General features: G+C 30.5%; 1 protein-coding gene and 2 long non-coding RNA genes across 3 annotated transcripts; 2 read left to right on the forward strand and 1 right to left on the reverse strand.

Moving 5' to 3' along the window:
* Window positions 1-980: 980 nt before the first annotated feature.
* Window positions 981-3,162, forward strand: LOC149495172 (uncharacterized). The gene is made up of 3 exons (XR_016321207.1): window positions 981-1,291; window positions 2,171-2,256; window positions 2,948-3,162. It is a non-coding gene; the product is annotated as an uncharacterized LOC149495172 (long non-coding RNA).
* A 3,887-nt stretch (window positions 3,163-7,049) lies between these two features.
* Window positions 7,050-9,230, forward strand: LOC149495173 (uncharacterized). The gene is made up of 3 exons (XR_016321123.1): window positions 7,050-7,359; window positions 8,239-8,324; window positions 9,016-9,230. It is a non-coding gene; the product is annotated as an uncharacterized LOC149495173 (long non-coding RNA).
* A 134-nt stretch (window positions 9,231-9,364) lies between these two features.
* LOC105628790 (cytochrome P450 93A3) lies at window positions 9,365-11,600 on the reverse strand. Its single transcript, XM_012210276.4, has 2 exons — window positions 10,671-11,600; window positions 9,365-10,004 (listed from the first exon to the last, which is right to left on the reverse strand). Exons 1-2 carry the CDS (start codon window positions 11,598-11,600, stop codon window positions 9,372-9,374), a joined length of 1,563 nt encoding a protein of 520 aa, XP_012065666.3. The 3' UTR covers window positions 9,365-9,371.
* Window positions 11,601-12,890: the final 1,290 nt, after the last annotated feature.

Here is a 12,890-nt window from a genome sequence, read left to right on the forward strand (position 1 = left end):
GACTGTCACAGCCTGCAATCATATAGTGGGTGAACGTTCAAGGTTGAAGCCCAATTTTGTTGGGCTTGGACCTTAGTTGTTTTAATATATTATTAAAAAATTTAAGTAAATATTGAAAAAATAAATAAAAATTTTACTTTTCCATGTCATAAAATAGGCGCCTTATCAATATTTAAATCATCCTTTGTACTTTTTTATAAATAAAAAAAAATTAATTTTAATATGATTCTATATTATTTTATATTAATTTCAATAAAACAAATTTAAATTACTCAATTATTTTCTCATGGAAAATGTAAATTTTGTATTTTGATAAATGATATAATATTATTTATACATAATATATAATTTTTTAACTAAAACCAAAATCCATATCGAAATTATCAGTATTGGTACCCTAATTTTAAAATTCAGAATCAAAATTAATCCTCATAATTTCAATTCTAGTCGGTTTTAATATATTTTCATTTGATTTTTGCCATTTTTTCTGATCAATTCGAAGTCATTTCCACCTAATTTAAAACTAAAATTCAAATTTATTTTCACTTGTAGAGGAATCAAAATCAATTTTATTTTCAATCCCAAATTTATTTTGGAATCAAACCTCTAATTAATTAAGATCTCGATGAAAGTTTTGCACTAGTGATAAAAAATTTTTAAAATTATATCAGCCTTTTTAAAATTTTTAACATTCAGATAAAATTTTCTAAATAGCAGTAATTTCAAATCTCGAATTCTTAACCTTACGAAAAAATTTCACTTGGAAATACTGAAACAACCCGAATTTTTATTTTCAAAGATTTTCCAATTAAATTTAATGAATCAACAGCCTGGAAATTAATATTAATATTTTAGTGCGAATACTGTGAGAAACCGGATCGAAAACCGATTGAAAAAGCTGAAAACCAGTTAAAAATCGATGATTTGGGCCGAATCGAATCGAACCGAATTGGTTCGACCCAAACCATCTAGAAAATTCTTTTTTTTTTTTTTTTATATCCAGCGCTGCACCTTCATTTCTCACCCACCATTTCTGCGCCACCTCCAGCCCACCACCGCACCACCACCTCCTCCTCCTTTCTTCCTTTTCTTCTTTCTTTCTTTCTTTTCTTTTCTTTTCTTTTCTTTTCTTCTCCTTCCTTCTTCCCTGCGTCTATCTCTGTGTGACTGGCGAGAAACAGCAGATCCACTGCGCGCCGCCCAGCCCTCGCCGCCTCTCTCCACACCGCCAGTCGACCTCCGGCCACCAGCCCCATTTCCGGTTAATCGAATTCCGGCAACAATATATTAGGTATAATTTAGTTTTAGAGAATGAAATTAATTGTTTGTAGGTAATTTATTTAGTTAAGTTAGGGTTCTTGAATTTATTTAGTTAATTTATTTAGTTAATTGATTTAGTTTAGTTAGATTAATTTTAATAATTTTAGTCGATTTAGTTAATGTTGGTAATATTAGTTAATTAAATTAATTTTATTATTTGAAGTTAATTAATTTAGAAATATTAGTTAATGAAATTAATTTTATTACTTGTAGTCAATTAGTTTAGTTAAGTTAATGTTAGTAATGCTAGTTAATTAAATTAATTTTATTATTTGTAGTTAAGTAATTTGGTTAATTTAATTTGATAATTGTGAGTAGTTAACAGTTTTATAATTTTAGTATTGATTTAATTAAGGTAGTTTAAATATAATGTTATTGTAATGTATAATTTGGATTGTGTGGTGATGTTGAGATTGAAGGAGGATGGGAAAATGTTGTTTGATTAATTGCCCGACGGATGGGCCGTATGGATTGAATATTTGATAAATTGTTGATATTTTAACAGGAGGATAGTCCAACTTTTAGGGGAGATGCTGCCGAAATTTCGGTAGGAATTAGATTATTTTTAGAACTCTAATAGATAGTACGAATTAAATTATTATTGTTAGTAATATTATATTATCAATCATATTATTCTTATTAATACTATTATTATTATTAATATTAGTATTCTTATTAGTATTATTATAAAATATTACTTAACCTTTTATTTAAAGTTGATAAATTAGAATAAATATATAGTTTAATTTAATAAGTGAATTAAATGACTGGTAATCAAAACTAATAAACGAATGTGAAATATAATTTTCCGAATTAGAATTCTTACTTAGAATTTTCTTGTTTATTTTAGAGGATTATAAAAATTAAAAAATGCGAGGACAAAAGCTGGAAGCATGTGGCTAAAAAGGCAGTCCTTTTAAAGGACAATAAAGAACTGTGAGTAGTGTTAGATAACTAGTATCATCCGCCTGCATTCATGCATTCACGGCTAAATGTTATCATGCATTATTTTGTTGAATTATCATACTGTGATGCACTAGTTGTTGATATTAAAAATTGTTTGATTATTTGTGCTGTTATTATACTGTGCTTTGTTTGTGTGGAATTGGGATGAAGTGGGTCACCATGGGTTTGTGAGGACGGTCGATAAAATATGGATCCTGATTATGATGAAATTGTGAAATTTGGACCGTCGGCCGGGTAAATGGGAGATCGGCGCCCCCGTGTGCACCTGATGATATGATATGGATGATATGGAAAAGAAAAGAGAGAATGTAAAATAAATTACTGAGAGGACTGGTCAAGTGAGGATTAGACCGGTCGGCCAGATATGGGGGATTGGCTCCCCGGGTGCACACGTTTGAGAGGATGGGCTGTTTGAGAGGACGGCTCGTCGGGGGTTTAGGTGACGCCACTGACTAATTTCCACGTGATGTGATTATATGAAGGTGATAATAATTGTGATTGCTGTTGTATTGCCATTTGTGTGATAAACTGCATGATCATATACTAAATCGGTGATCAGATAAAAATATTTTAGCATCTGTGTGATTGTGTGGGGTGAGAGGGTTATCTAACCCTACTCATTGAGTTTGGCGCTCACCCCTGCCTACTTATTTTTTTTCAGGTAATAGAAGAAAGTCCTATGGAGTTGAAACATTAATTATAGAAGACTGTTAATGAGAAAATAATGAAGTAAATGTACAGGTAGAGTTCCGCAATTGTATTCCAACTGGGTTGTAAATGATCAAATAGAGTATAGACATTTATTATGTGGGTTGTACTTTGGATATATATTTGTGAAATAAATTATTGGGCCTGAATCCATAATTATGAATAGAATGTAAGATTTAAATAAGTTAGGCTTACTACGGGCTTTGGGGGCCTTAAGCCCACCCAGGTCCTAGTGCCGGTCCGGCCCACGGAAACGGGTCGTGACAAAGTTGGTATCAGAGCATTAAGTTGGGCCTTAGGAATCAATTGCGGAACATAAGAAATTGAATATAAAACTCCTACGTTGGGATCGGCCGTAACCAACAAAGGAGAGACACTAAATAGGAGACGGTCTTGGTGCAGGTGGACGCACTGTGCACTAAGACAGTCACAGAATCATAAATAAAATAAATAATAAGAATAAATAAATAGATAAATAAATGGTGAAAGATAATTATATCTATAAATAATGATATTTTAAAGGTTAGTTAAAGCTTTGAAACACAGAAGAAATTAGAAGGAAGTGCAGTGGCCTGATCAACCAGTGTACTCTTTCTAATGGAAACTGTGTCCTTAGCTTAAAAATTTAAATTTTCTCCTATGGAATAACATTTAGATAAGAGGATAAGTGATATGTGCTTAATAGGTTGAAGTAAATAATAAAAGCATGCTAGTGTTATTTAATATATGTTGACTGTGGAATACATGCTTGAAATTGCATAGATTTGTATATATGTGTACGTATAGCAGGGGTATATTGAGAATGGGCTGCTAGTCTTAATTGATAAAAGAGTTAGATGATTCGGGGTCAAGGACATTAGGATCTATTTAATGAGGGTATTGATTTTAGCGTATTTATTTGATGAAGTTTACATGATATGGTTGGTGGAATTTATTAGAACTGTGGAGATAAATATTTTTCTGGATGGAATAGTTACATTAATTAGTATAAATACATAACTAATTTTTATAAGGTTTAAATATTAAAGGATTTGGTGTGATTTGCTATAATAATTGGTGATGAGTATTTTTCATAAAGAATAACATTGGTGGAATTATTATACCAAGTGATTTTTAATTATGAGAATTAATTACTGCTTGGTGAAGAAAAGTGTATTGTAGCATTCATCAGCTATTTCTTTTCAAGGGTATGAATATAGGGAATAATATAAATTATTGTGATTATAAGAAAAGTAAATTGTGATTCTTAGTAAGAGATAAAGTACTCTAATCTTTATGTACTTAGTAAAGGATATTGTGTGGATTGTGGCATCTTATGGTTTAATATGGTACAAGTAAGAATTAAATCTAATGGTATTTAGCCTTTTGATATTTAAAATAATTGTTGCACACTCGATGGTATGTGAATTACAAATAATGATTTTTGTTTAATGGGAGATTCTATAATCTGAGAAGGAGTTAATGACTCCATAAGGGAATTAAGGTACTTATGTTATGTAAATAGTGGGCTATGATGATTAAGTGTATTGATGAATGACATCGGACATGGAGAGATAATTGTCCAATTATTGAATTGATATAGTACTACTGAATTAGATAAGTAAGGATGGATCTAGTCCTGTTATTGTATGGATATTAAGAAGAATCAATTATAGAAACGTGATGAGTATAAATTAGTATGATTTAAATGAGGATAATTATTATTTGGAGTTTGATAAATTTGGGTCATTGTTATTAAAATAATTAAAAAAAAAAAAAAAAAATTTTGAAAGTTAAAAATATGCTTTAGAATAAGTAGTTAAGAATATGTAGCTAGACAAAAAGAAGTGAAATATTATTAATGGTAGAATGATGGAACATGTATATTATTGAAGGTAGGAAAATGGCTTTGAGGTTTAAAATAATTATCACTGTCGGTGATAATTCTACTAGAATATTAAACAAATAATTGATAATGTTATGACCAAACTTTTGAGTTGAGTTAATCGGGTCTTGCGAGGTGAGTTTCGAGAATTTAGTGGTTCATAAATAGTAAATTTAGAATCTAAAAAGAGATCAAATGTAGGAAGCTATTAAATGTCTGGTGATAAACAAATAGATAAATGATTCAAGGATTGTAATCCCGATGAGGAAAAGAACTAAGTACTTATATTCAGGAAAAAAAAAAGATAGACTTTCTACTTGAGAGTAAGAAATTTTTTTGACTTCTGTCATTTGACAGCGTCTAGTTAGGATATAGTTTTATGAGTTATATGAATCGAATCCATATAATGAGCTTATAAATGTATTATGTACAAGTGATGAGTGTTATTAATAGTAATAACTGGGAATAAGAGTTGATGAAGAATCATGAGGTTCAGCTTGAGGTGGCGATGAATATGAATAAATGTAATGTCTTGATGCAAAGTAGTTAGAATAAGAAATTCCTATTACTTAGTGCATTTTTGTAAGTTACTTAGTTTATTGGATGGAGAAAGGGAGATATAATTATGCCTCTAGGGAACAGAAAGGTATCTAGAGTATTTTATACGTCAATGAACTAATTAAGTTTTAATTTTACTATTCATTTGGAATATTGAGATTTGTATAAGAATAAATAAGTGGATTTGGACTAATTTTAACAAATTTAGTAAGGAGGATACACATAAGTATTCGAGGATTGAAAACATAAACTATAAGATTATTGGATGGGTAACGAGATGGTTAAGATTACATTTTAATTATATTGGAACGCCAACTCATGTGTGTCAATTAGATAAATTATTAGTTTAAATTACCCATGGAATGATTGAGGTACTAATTAAGGTGAGAATTATTGAAATATAATTCAGAGTCAATGTAAACCTATTCCGAATTTCTTAGTAATTGGTAGCAATTATGATTGAATGAATATAATTGTGTTATAAATGGCAGCTTGCGACATATCTTGTGGTTTAAGGGAATACTTAATTAATTAGGTCCATTGAGGATTGGTACATTGTAACTCCGATGTTGAAGGATTCAATGAGGTATTAACCTTATTTGGAGTAAAGAATATAGAGATAACATAATTGAGGTTGAGGATATTCCTCGGTCGTGTTAGGTATAAATTTTACAGATGATAGACATTAAGATAGACTTGGAGAAAATGAATAAACCAATGATATTATTATCTGAATATTCATAGGCATTCATGGGATTAAGACAAAGGACATCGTCTAAACAGGAGTTGAATTATGGGTTAACATTCTTAATCTCTTACTTAGTTAGAGCAAAAGGCACTACTTGTTTTTTTTATGGGATTCTCATTAGTAGGATTTGAAAAGAGATTGTGTATCTATCTTTAGTTGGAAAATGGTTGAGTTGATAAATGGATGAGTTAGCATGTAGGTTTTGAATTTTGAAATAAGGATTCTAAATTGGGATAGTAGTAAATTTGAATACGTGGATTCTTGTATTAGAAGACTTAATACTTGGTTTGTGTATGAGCGTCTTATTGAGCAATGATTATTGCCTATAATAGCTAATGAGATTAATAACTCTTACTTGAGCAGAAGTTATAAGGGATTTAAATTCTTACATGTAAAAGTGAATATTAGTGTCGAATCTGTGCTTGGGGTTATGAATATTTGACTTGAGTTGACGACTTGGAGATATAGTACGATTCAAATTTAAATTAACTATGGTAAGGTGGATATCTAAACATTGGAATGAATAAGTATTCTCCTGATTGTGAATGAAATAACTTTTAGCAGTTGCACCATTATGTGAGAAGCACAACCACCATTATCGTAAACAACTATTGCATCCTAGTCTATTGTTACTTTTAAAATTCGAGGACGAATTTTTTTTTTAGGGGGGAAGACTGAAACAACCCGAATTTTTATTTTCAAAGATTTTCCAATTAAATTTAATGAATCAACAGCCTGGAAATTAATATTAATATTTTAGTGCGAATACTGTGAGAAACCGGATCGAAAACCGATTGAAAAAGCTGAAAACCAGTTAAAAATCGATGATTTGGGCCGAATCGAATCGAACCGAATTGGTTCGACCCAAACCATCTAGAAAATTCTTTTTTTTTTTTTTTATATCCAGCGCTGCACCTTCATTTCTCACCCACCATTTCTGCGCCACCTCCAGCCCACCACCGCACCACCACCTCCTCCTCCTTTCTTCCTTTTCTTCTTTCTTTCTTTCTTTTCTTTTCTTTTCTTTTCTTTTCTTCTCCTTCCTTCTTCCCTGCGTCTATCTCTGTGTGACTGGCGAGAAACAGCAGATCCACTGCGCGCCGCCCAGCCCTCGCCGCCTCTCTCCACACCGCCAGTCGACCTCCGGCCACCAGCCCCATTTCCGGTTAATCGAATTCCGGCAACAATATATTAGGTATAATTTAGTTTTAGAGAATGAAATTAATTGTTTGTAGGTAATTTATTTAGTTAAGTTAGGGTTCTTGAATTTATTTAGTTAATTTATTTAGTTAATTGATTTAGTTTAGTTAGATTAATTTTAATAATTTTAGTCGATTTAGTTAATGTTGGTAATATTAGTTAATTAAATTAATTTTATTATTTGAAGTTAATTAATTTAGAAATATTAGTTAATGAAATTAATTTTATTACTTGTAGTCAATTAGTTTAGTTAAGTTAATGTTAGTAATGCTAGTTAATTAAATTAATTTTATTATTTGTAGTTAAGTAATTTGGTTAATTTAATTTGATAATTGTGAGTAGTTAACAGTTTTATAATTTTAGTATTGATTTAATTAAGGTAGTTTAAATATAATGTTATTGTAATGTATAATTTGGATTGTGTGGTGATGTTGAGATTGAAGGAGGATGGGAAAATGTTGTTTGATTAATTGCCCGACGGATGGGCCGTATGGATTGAATATTTGATAAATTGTTGATATTTTAACAGGAGGATAGTCCAACTTTTAGGGGAGATGCTGCCGAAATTTCGGTAGGAATTAGATTATTTTTAGAACTCTAATAGATAGTACGAATTAAATTATTATTGTTAGTAATATTATATTATCAATCATATTATTCTTATTAATACTATTATTATTATTAATATTAGTATTCTTATTAGTATTATTATAAAATATTACTTAACCTTTTATTTAAAGTTGATAAATTAGAATAAATATATAGTTTAATTTAATAAGTGAATTAAATGACTGGTAATCAAAACTAATAAACGAATGTGAAATATAATTTTCCGAATTAGAATTCTTACTTAGAATTTTCTTGTTTATTTTAGAGGATTATAAAAATTAAAAAATGCGAGGACAAAAGCTGGAAGCATGTGGCTAAAAAGGCAGTCCTTTTAAAGGACAATAAAGAACTGTGAGTAGTGTTAGATAACTAGTATCATCCGCCTGCATTCATGCATTCACGGCTAAATGTTATCATGCATTATTTTGTTGAATTATCATACTGTGATGCACTAGTTGTTGATATTAAAAATTGTTTGATTATTTGTGCTGTTATTATACTGTGCTTTGTTTGTGTGGAATTGGGATGAAGTGGGTCACCATGGGTTTGTGAGGACGGTCGATAAAATATGGATCCTGATTATGATGAAATTGTGAAATTTGGACCGTCGGCCGGGTAAATGGGAGATCGGCGCCCCCGTGTGCACCTGATGATATGATATGGATGATATGGAAAAGAAAAGAGAGAATGTAAAATAAATTACTGAGAGGACTGGTCAAGTGAGGATTAGACCGGTCGGCCAGATATGGGGGATTGGCTCCCCGGGTGCACACGTTTGAGAGGATGGGCTGTTTGAGAGGACGGCTCGTCGGGGGTTTAGGTGACGCCACTGACTAATTTCCACGTGATGTGATTATATGAAGGTGATAATAATTGTGATTGCTGTTGTATTGCCATTTGTGTGATAAACTGCATGATCATATACTAAATCGGTGATCAGATAAAAATATTTTAGCATCTGTGTGATTGTGTGGGGTGAGAGGGTTATCTAACCCTACTCATTGAGTTTGGCGCTCACCCCTGCCTACTTATTTTTTTTCAGGTAATAGAAGAAAGTCCTATGGAGTTGAAACATTAATTATAGAAGACTGTTAATGAGAAAATAATGAAGTAAATGTACAGGTAGAGTTCCGCAATTGTATTCCAACTGGGTTGTAAATGATCAAATAGAGTATAGACATTTATTATGTGGGTTGTACTTTGGATATATATTTGTGAAATAAATTATTGGGCCTGAATCCATAATTATGAATAGAATGTAAGATTTAAATAAGTTAGGCTTACTACGGGCTTTGGGGGCCTTAAGCCCACCCAGGTCCTAGTGCCGGTCCGGCCCACGGAAACGGGTCGTGACAAATACAATAGGTTTAGCACAATAAACTTGCACATACTTCAGCTTTAGCATATAATTTTCTCATACTGTAAACGTGCTGTTGGGACACACATCAATGGATTTGCCATCAAAAGAGAGATCCCAGCAGCCTCACTCATATCTACATTATTATTATCATTAGTAACTTTCCAATCAAAGCATTGAACCAGACACCCTAATGTAGTTTGAATAACTTGTAATGCCAGAGAAGTTCCTGGGCAGCTTCTCCTTCCACTACCAAATGGCAAAAGATGGTAATTTTGACCTCTAACATCAATCAGACCATTCTTTTCATTGTCCATGAATCTTTCTGGTTCGAACTCAAGTGGATTTTCCCAATAATTAGGATCTCTTCCGATCGCCCACACGTTAACAAGAAGTCTTGTTTTAGCTGGAATGTGATAGCCTCCAATGTTGCAATCTTGGGTTGATTCTCTTGTGAACAATGGACCTGATGGGTGTAATCTTAGGGTTTCTTTAACAATGGCTTGAAGATAAGGTAGATTTTGAATATCTGATTCTTCGATCAACCTATTGTTTCCAACGACAAAATCAATCTCTTCTCTTGCTTTCTTGAATATGTTTTGATGGTTTATGAGTTCAGCTATTGCCCATTGTATTACACCTGCAGATGTACCTGTGCCTGTTGTAAACATTTCCTGTGAAATTTTTTTTGAAATTTAGTATGCATTTTCTTCATTTAGTATTCGACATATCATATAAAATGATATAATTATTGTTATATTTATATATATAGCGAGCATAAAAATAATGTTAATCAGGTGTGATCTAATTGGTCTTCTTAACTCTCGTAGATAAAAGATATGAAGAGTGAGAGATCTCGAGTTATCACCAATTTGGTGAATGATATTCAAAGAGAAGGATGTGCTAAGGTTAGTCTAACCTCTCTAGTTCAATTTTTTTTTTTAAAAAAAAAATCTCTAAAATATTGAAAATTTTCAGTTTTACTTCCATATATTTCGAAAATTTTTCTATCCAAACTTTTATTTTTTTTTTACTCTTTCACATTTATTCAATTTATAGCTAAATTCATAATAATATCAAAATGATAGATCTTTTTAGACTATTTTCTTTTATGTAGTTGTATATTTACGTTCTTCGCTATCATCACATTTATGAATAGGAGCACGTCAGGAGAAAATTATTTACCATAAATATATATATGTATTTTTTTGCAATTTTTGTAAAAGTAAATACTTAACAAATAGAATTAAAGAAATATGAAAAAATAAAAAACAAATATTATAATTTCTAATCAGTGAACCAAAACAAGAAAATTGAGGTAATGAAATGATCTGTCTTACCAAAATAAATGCTTTGACACTATCTCTGGACAGTCTCATTTCTGAACTCTCATCTTCCATAATATCCAGCAGTATATCAACAAAATCTTTCTTAATATGATCTTTATCACCCAATTCACCATTGTTGATCTTCTTCTTCTTTTTCATTCTTTCCTCTTCGTGTTCTTTCAAAATACCTTCCATCATTGAATCCAATTTCACTTGTAATCTTTTAAGCCTCTTCCCAAATCCTTGTACATCAATATTCTTACAAAACCAAATATAATCTTGAAAATTAAATTCTCCAGTAAGCACACCAACCTCTTCAATCAATTTCCTTACATCATTAGCCTCATCGTCGGTCGTCGAGCACCTTTTGCTCATCGTCATTCTTGATATTACATTATTTGAGAATGTCATTAACTCTTCTCCAAGATCAACTTCTTTACCTTCGTAACTCTTTCGTAATATTAATTTCAAGAAACTCTTTAGTTCTTCATGTCTAATATCAAGAAACCGATCAAGGATACGTCCACCAAGAAGTTCTGTCATGCATATTTGTTTCATAAACTTCCAATAAGGTCCATAAGGAGCAAAACTGAAATCGGATGCTCCATAAGTCAAGCACCGGACAGCGACCGTTGATGGCCGATTGCAAAACGACATTTCATGAGTTTTCAAGAATTCTTTTGCCATTTCAGGAGAAGATATAACAACACAAGGGACAGAACCGAATGATAGATGAAATAAAGAACCGTAACGTTTTGATAGCTTGTCAAGTGCTTGGTGAGGGATGGGACGAAGGAGGTGAAGGTGTCCTATAACTGGAAGTGCTATTGGACTTGGAGGAAGATGAAATCTAGATCGTCTTTTTAAAATAATGGCTCGAACAAGAATGGTTGAGATTAACCAAACAAGAAAGAGAACGGTGTAATCTTGAATGTCCATCATTGTAGTATAAGATCTAATCATAGAATGAAGAAATATATTGTTCAAAGCACTACGCGAAAGACTATTTATAAGACAAGGTTTCTTTTGATTGGATTGTGGAAAAACAAGAAAAGATTTATTGAAAGCAAGAAACATTGATTTTCACGGTTTATGTTTTTTTTTTTTTTTTTGGCCTTAGCCATTGTTACATATGGATATAAGTTTTGGTTTTCTCTAACCATTGGACATTACAAGGATAATTGATGTACGAAAAATAAATAAAGAGGTTACGTGTTACTAATTTTATCGATTGAAAAATAAAAAAAATTTATTTTAATTTATTATATTATACTATATAAGGTAAGTATCAAATGTGAAAAAAATATAACATGTTTAAAAACTCCCTTCGTCTTATAAATTTTATCTTACTTTGCTTTTTCATTGTTCTCAATTTTTTTTTATTTGTCTTTTAGAAGTAAATAATATTTAATTCTTTTTCATCCTTCTCAAATTGTTATCTTTTTGTTTTTCAAAAGTAAATAATATTTAAAGTTTCTTTGTCAACAAATATAGTAGTTAAATACTATATTATCATCAATTAAATATGGGTATAAATAAAATTAATATATCAACATTTGATCTTCCAATAGAATTCTATTTAATCCAATGTTTTGATTAATTTTAAGAATAATTTAATATAAATCATATGTGAGAACTCCAACATGAGATCTCTTACTCCACAGATCAATCAAACTATATTTGATCTTATATTTATAATAACATATCAAATTAAAAATATAAATTATGTTAATTTGAATCGAGATACAAGTTATTTAGATAACAAATTAATACAAGGACCACTATTTAAAAATAATATTAACTTTATTTCATATTTTTTTTTAAATTTATGCCACAGTAATAATTTTAATGAAAATAAAAATAAATATTAATAAATAAAATTTTTTAAATTTTTAATAAATTTATGCCTATTTCACATGTAAGGTTAAAAAGATGTTATTGTTAATGAAAAAATTTTACTTAGACTGAGTTAATAACTCTACTCATGAACCAAACCAATGAGAAAAAGATTTTTTATTGAAACGACGAGAGTATTTTTGACTATAAACTAGCAAAAAAAAAGAAGATAAAATCAGAATACTTTTTAAAGAATTTTTACTGTAATTGGCTTGGTCTATAAACTGTTAGGATTAATTCAAAATAATATTATGAAAAATCTGTTGAGATTTCAATTTTATTTAGTGCAGATTTTCTGCATAGAATTTGATATTTTCATATTAGAATTGATGATTT

Source organism: Jatropha curcas, chromosome 6, assembly GCF_041381405.1.
Source record: "Jatropha curcas cultivar XTBG-Jc1 chromosome 6, XTBG_Jcur_1.0, whole genome shotgun sequence".
Classification (NCBI taxonomy): Eukaryota; Viridiplantae; Streptophyta; class Magnoliopsida; order Malpighiales; family Euphorbiaceae; genus Jatropha; species Jatropha curcas.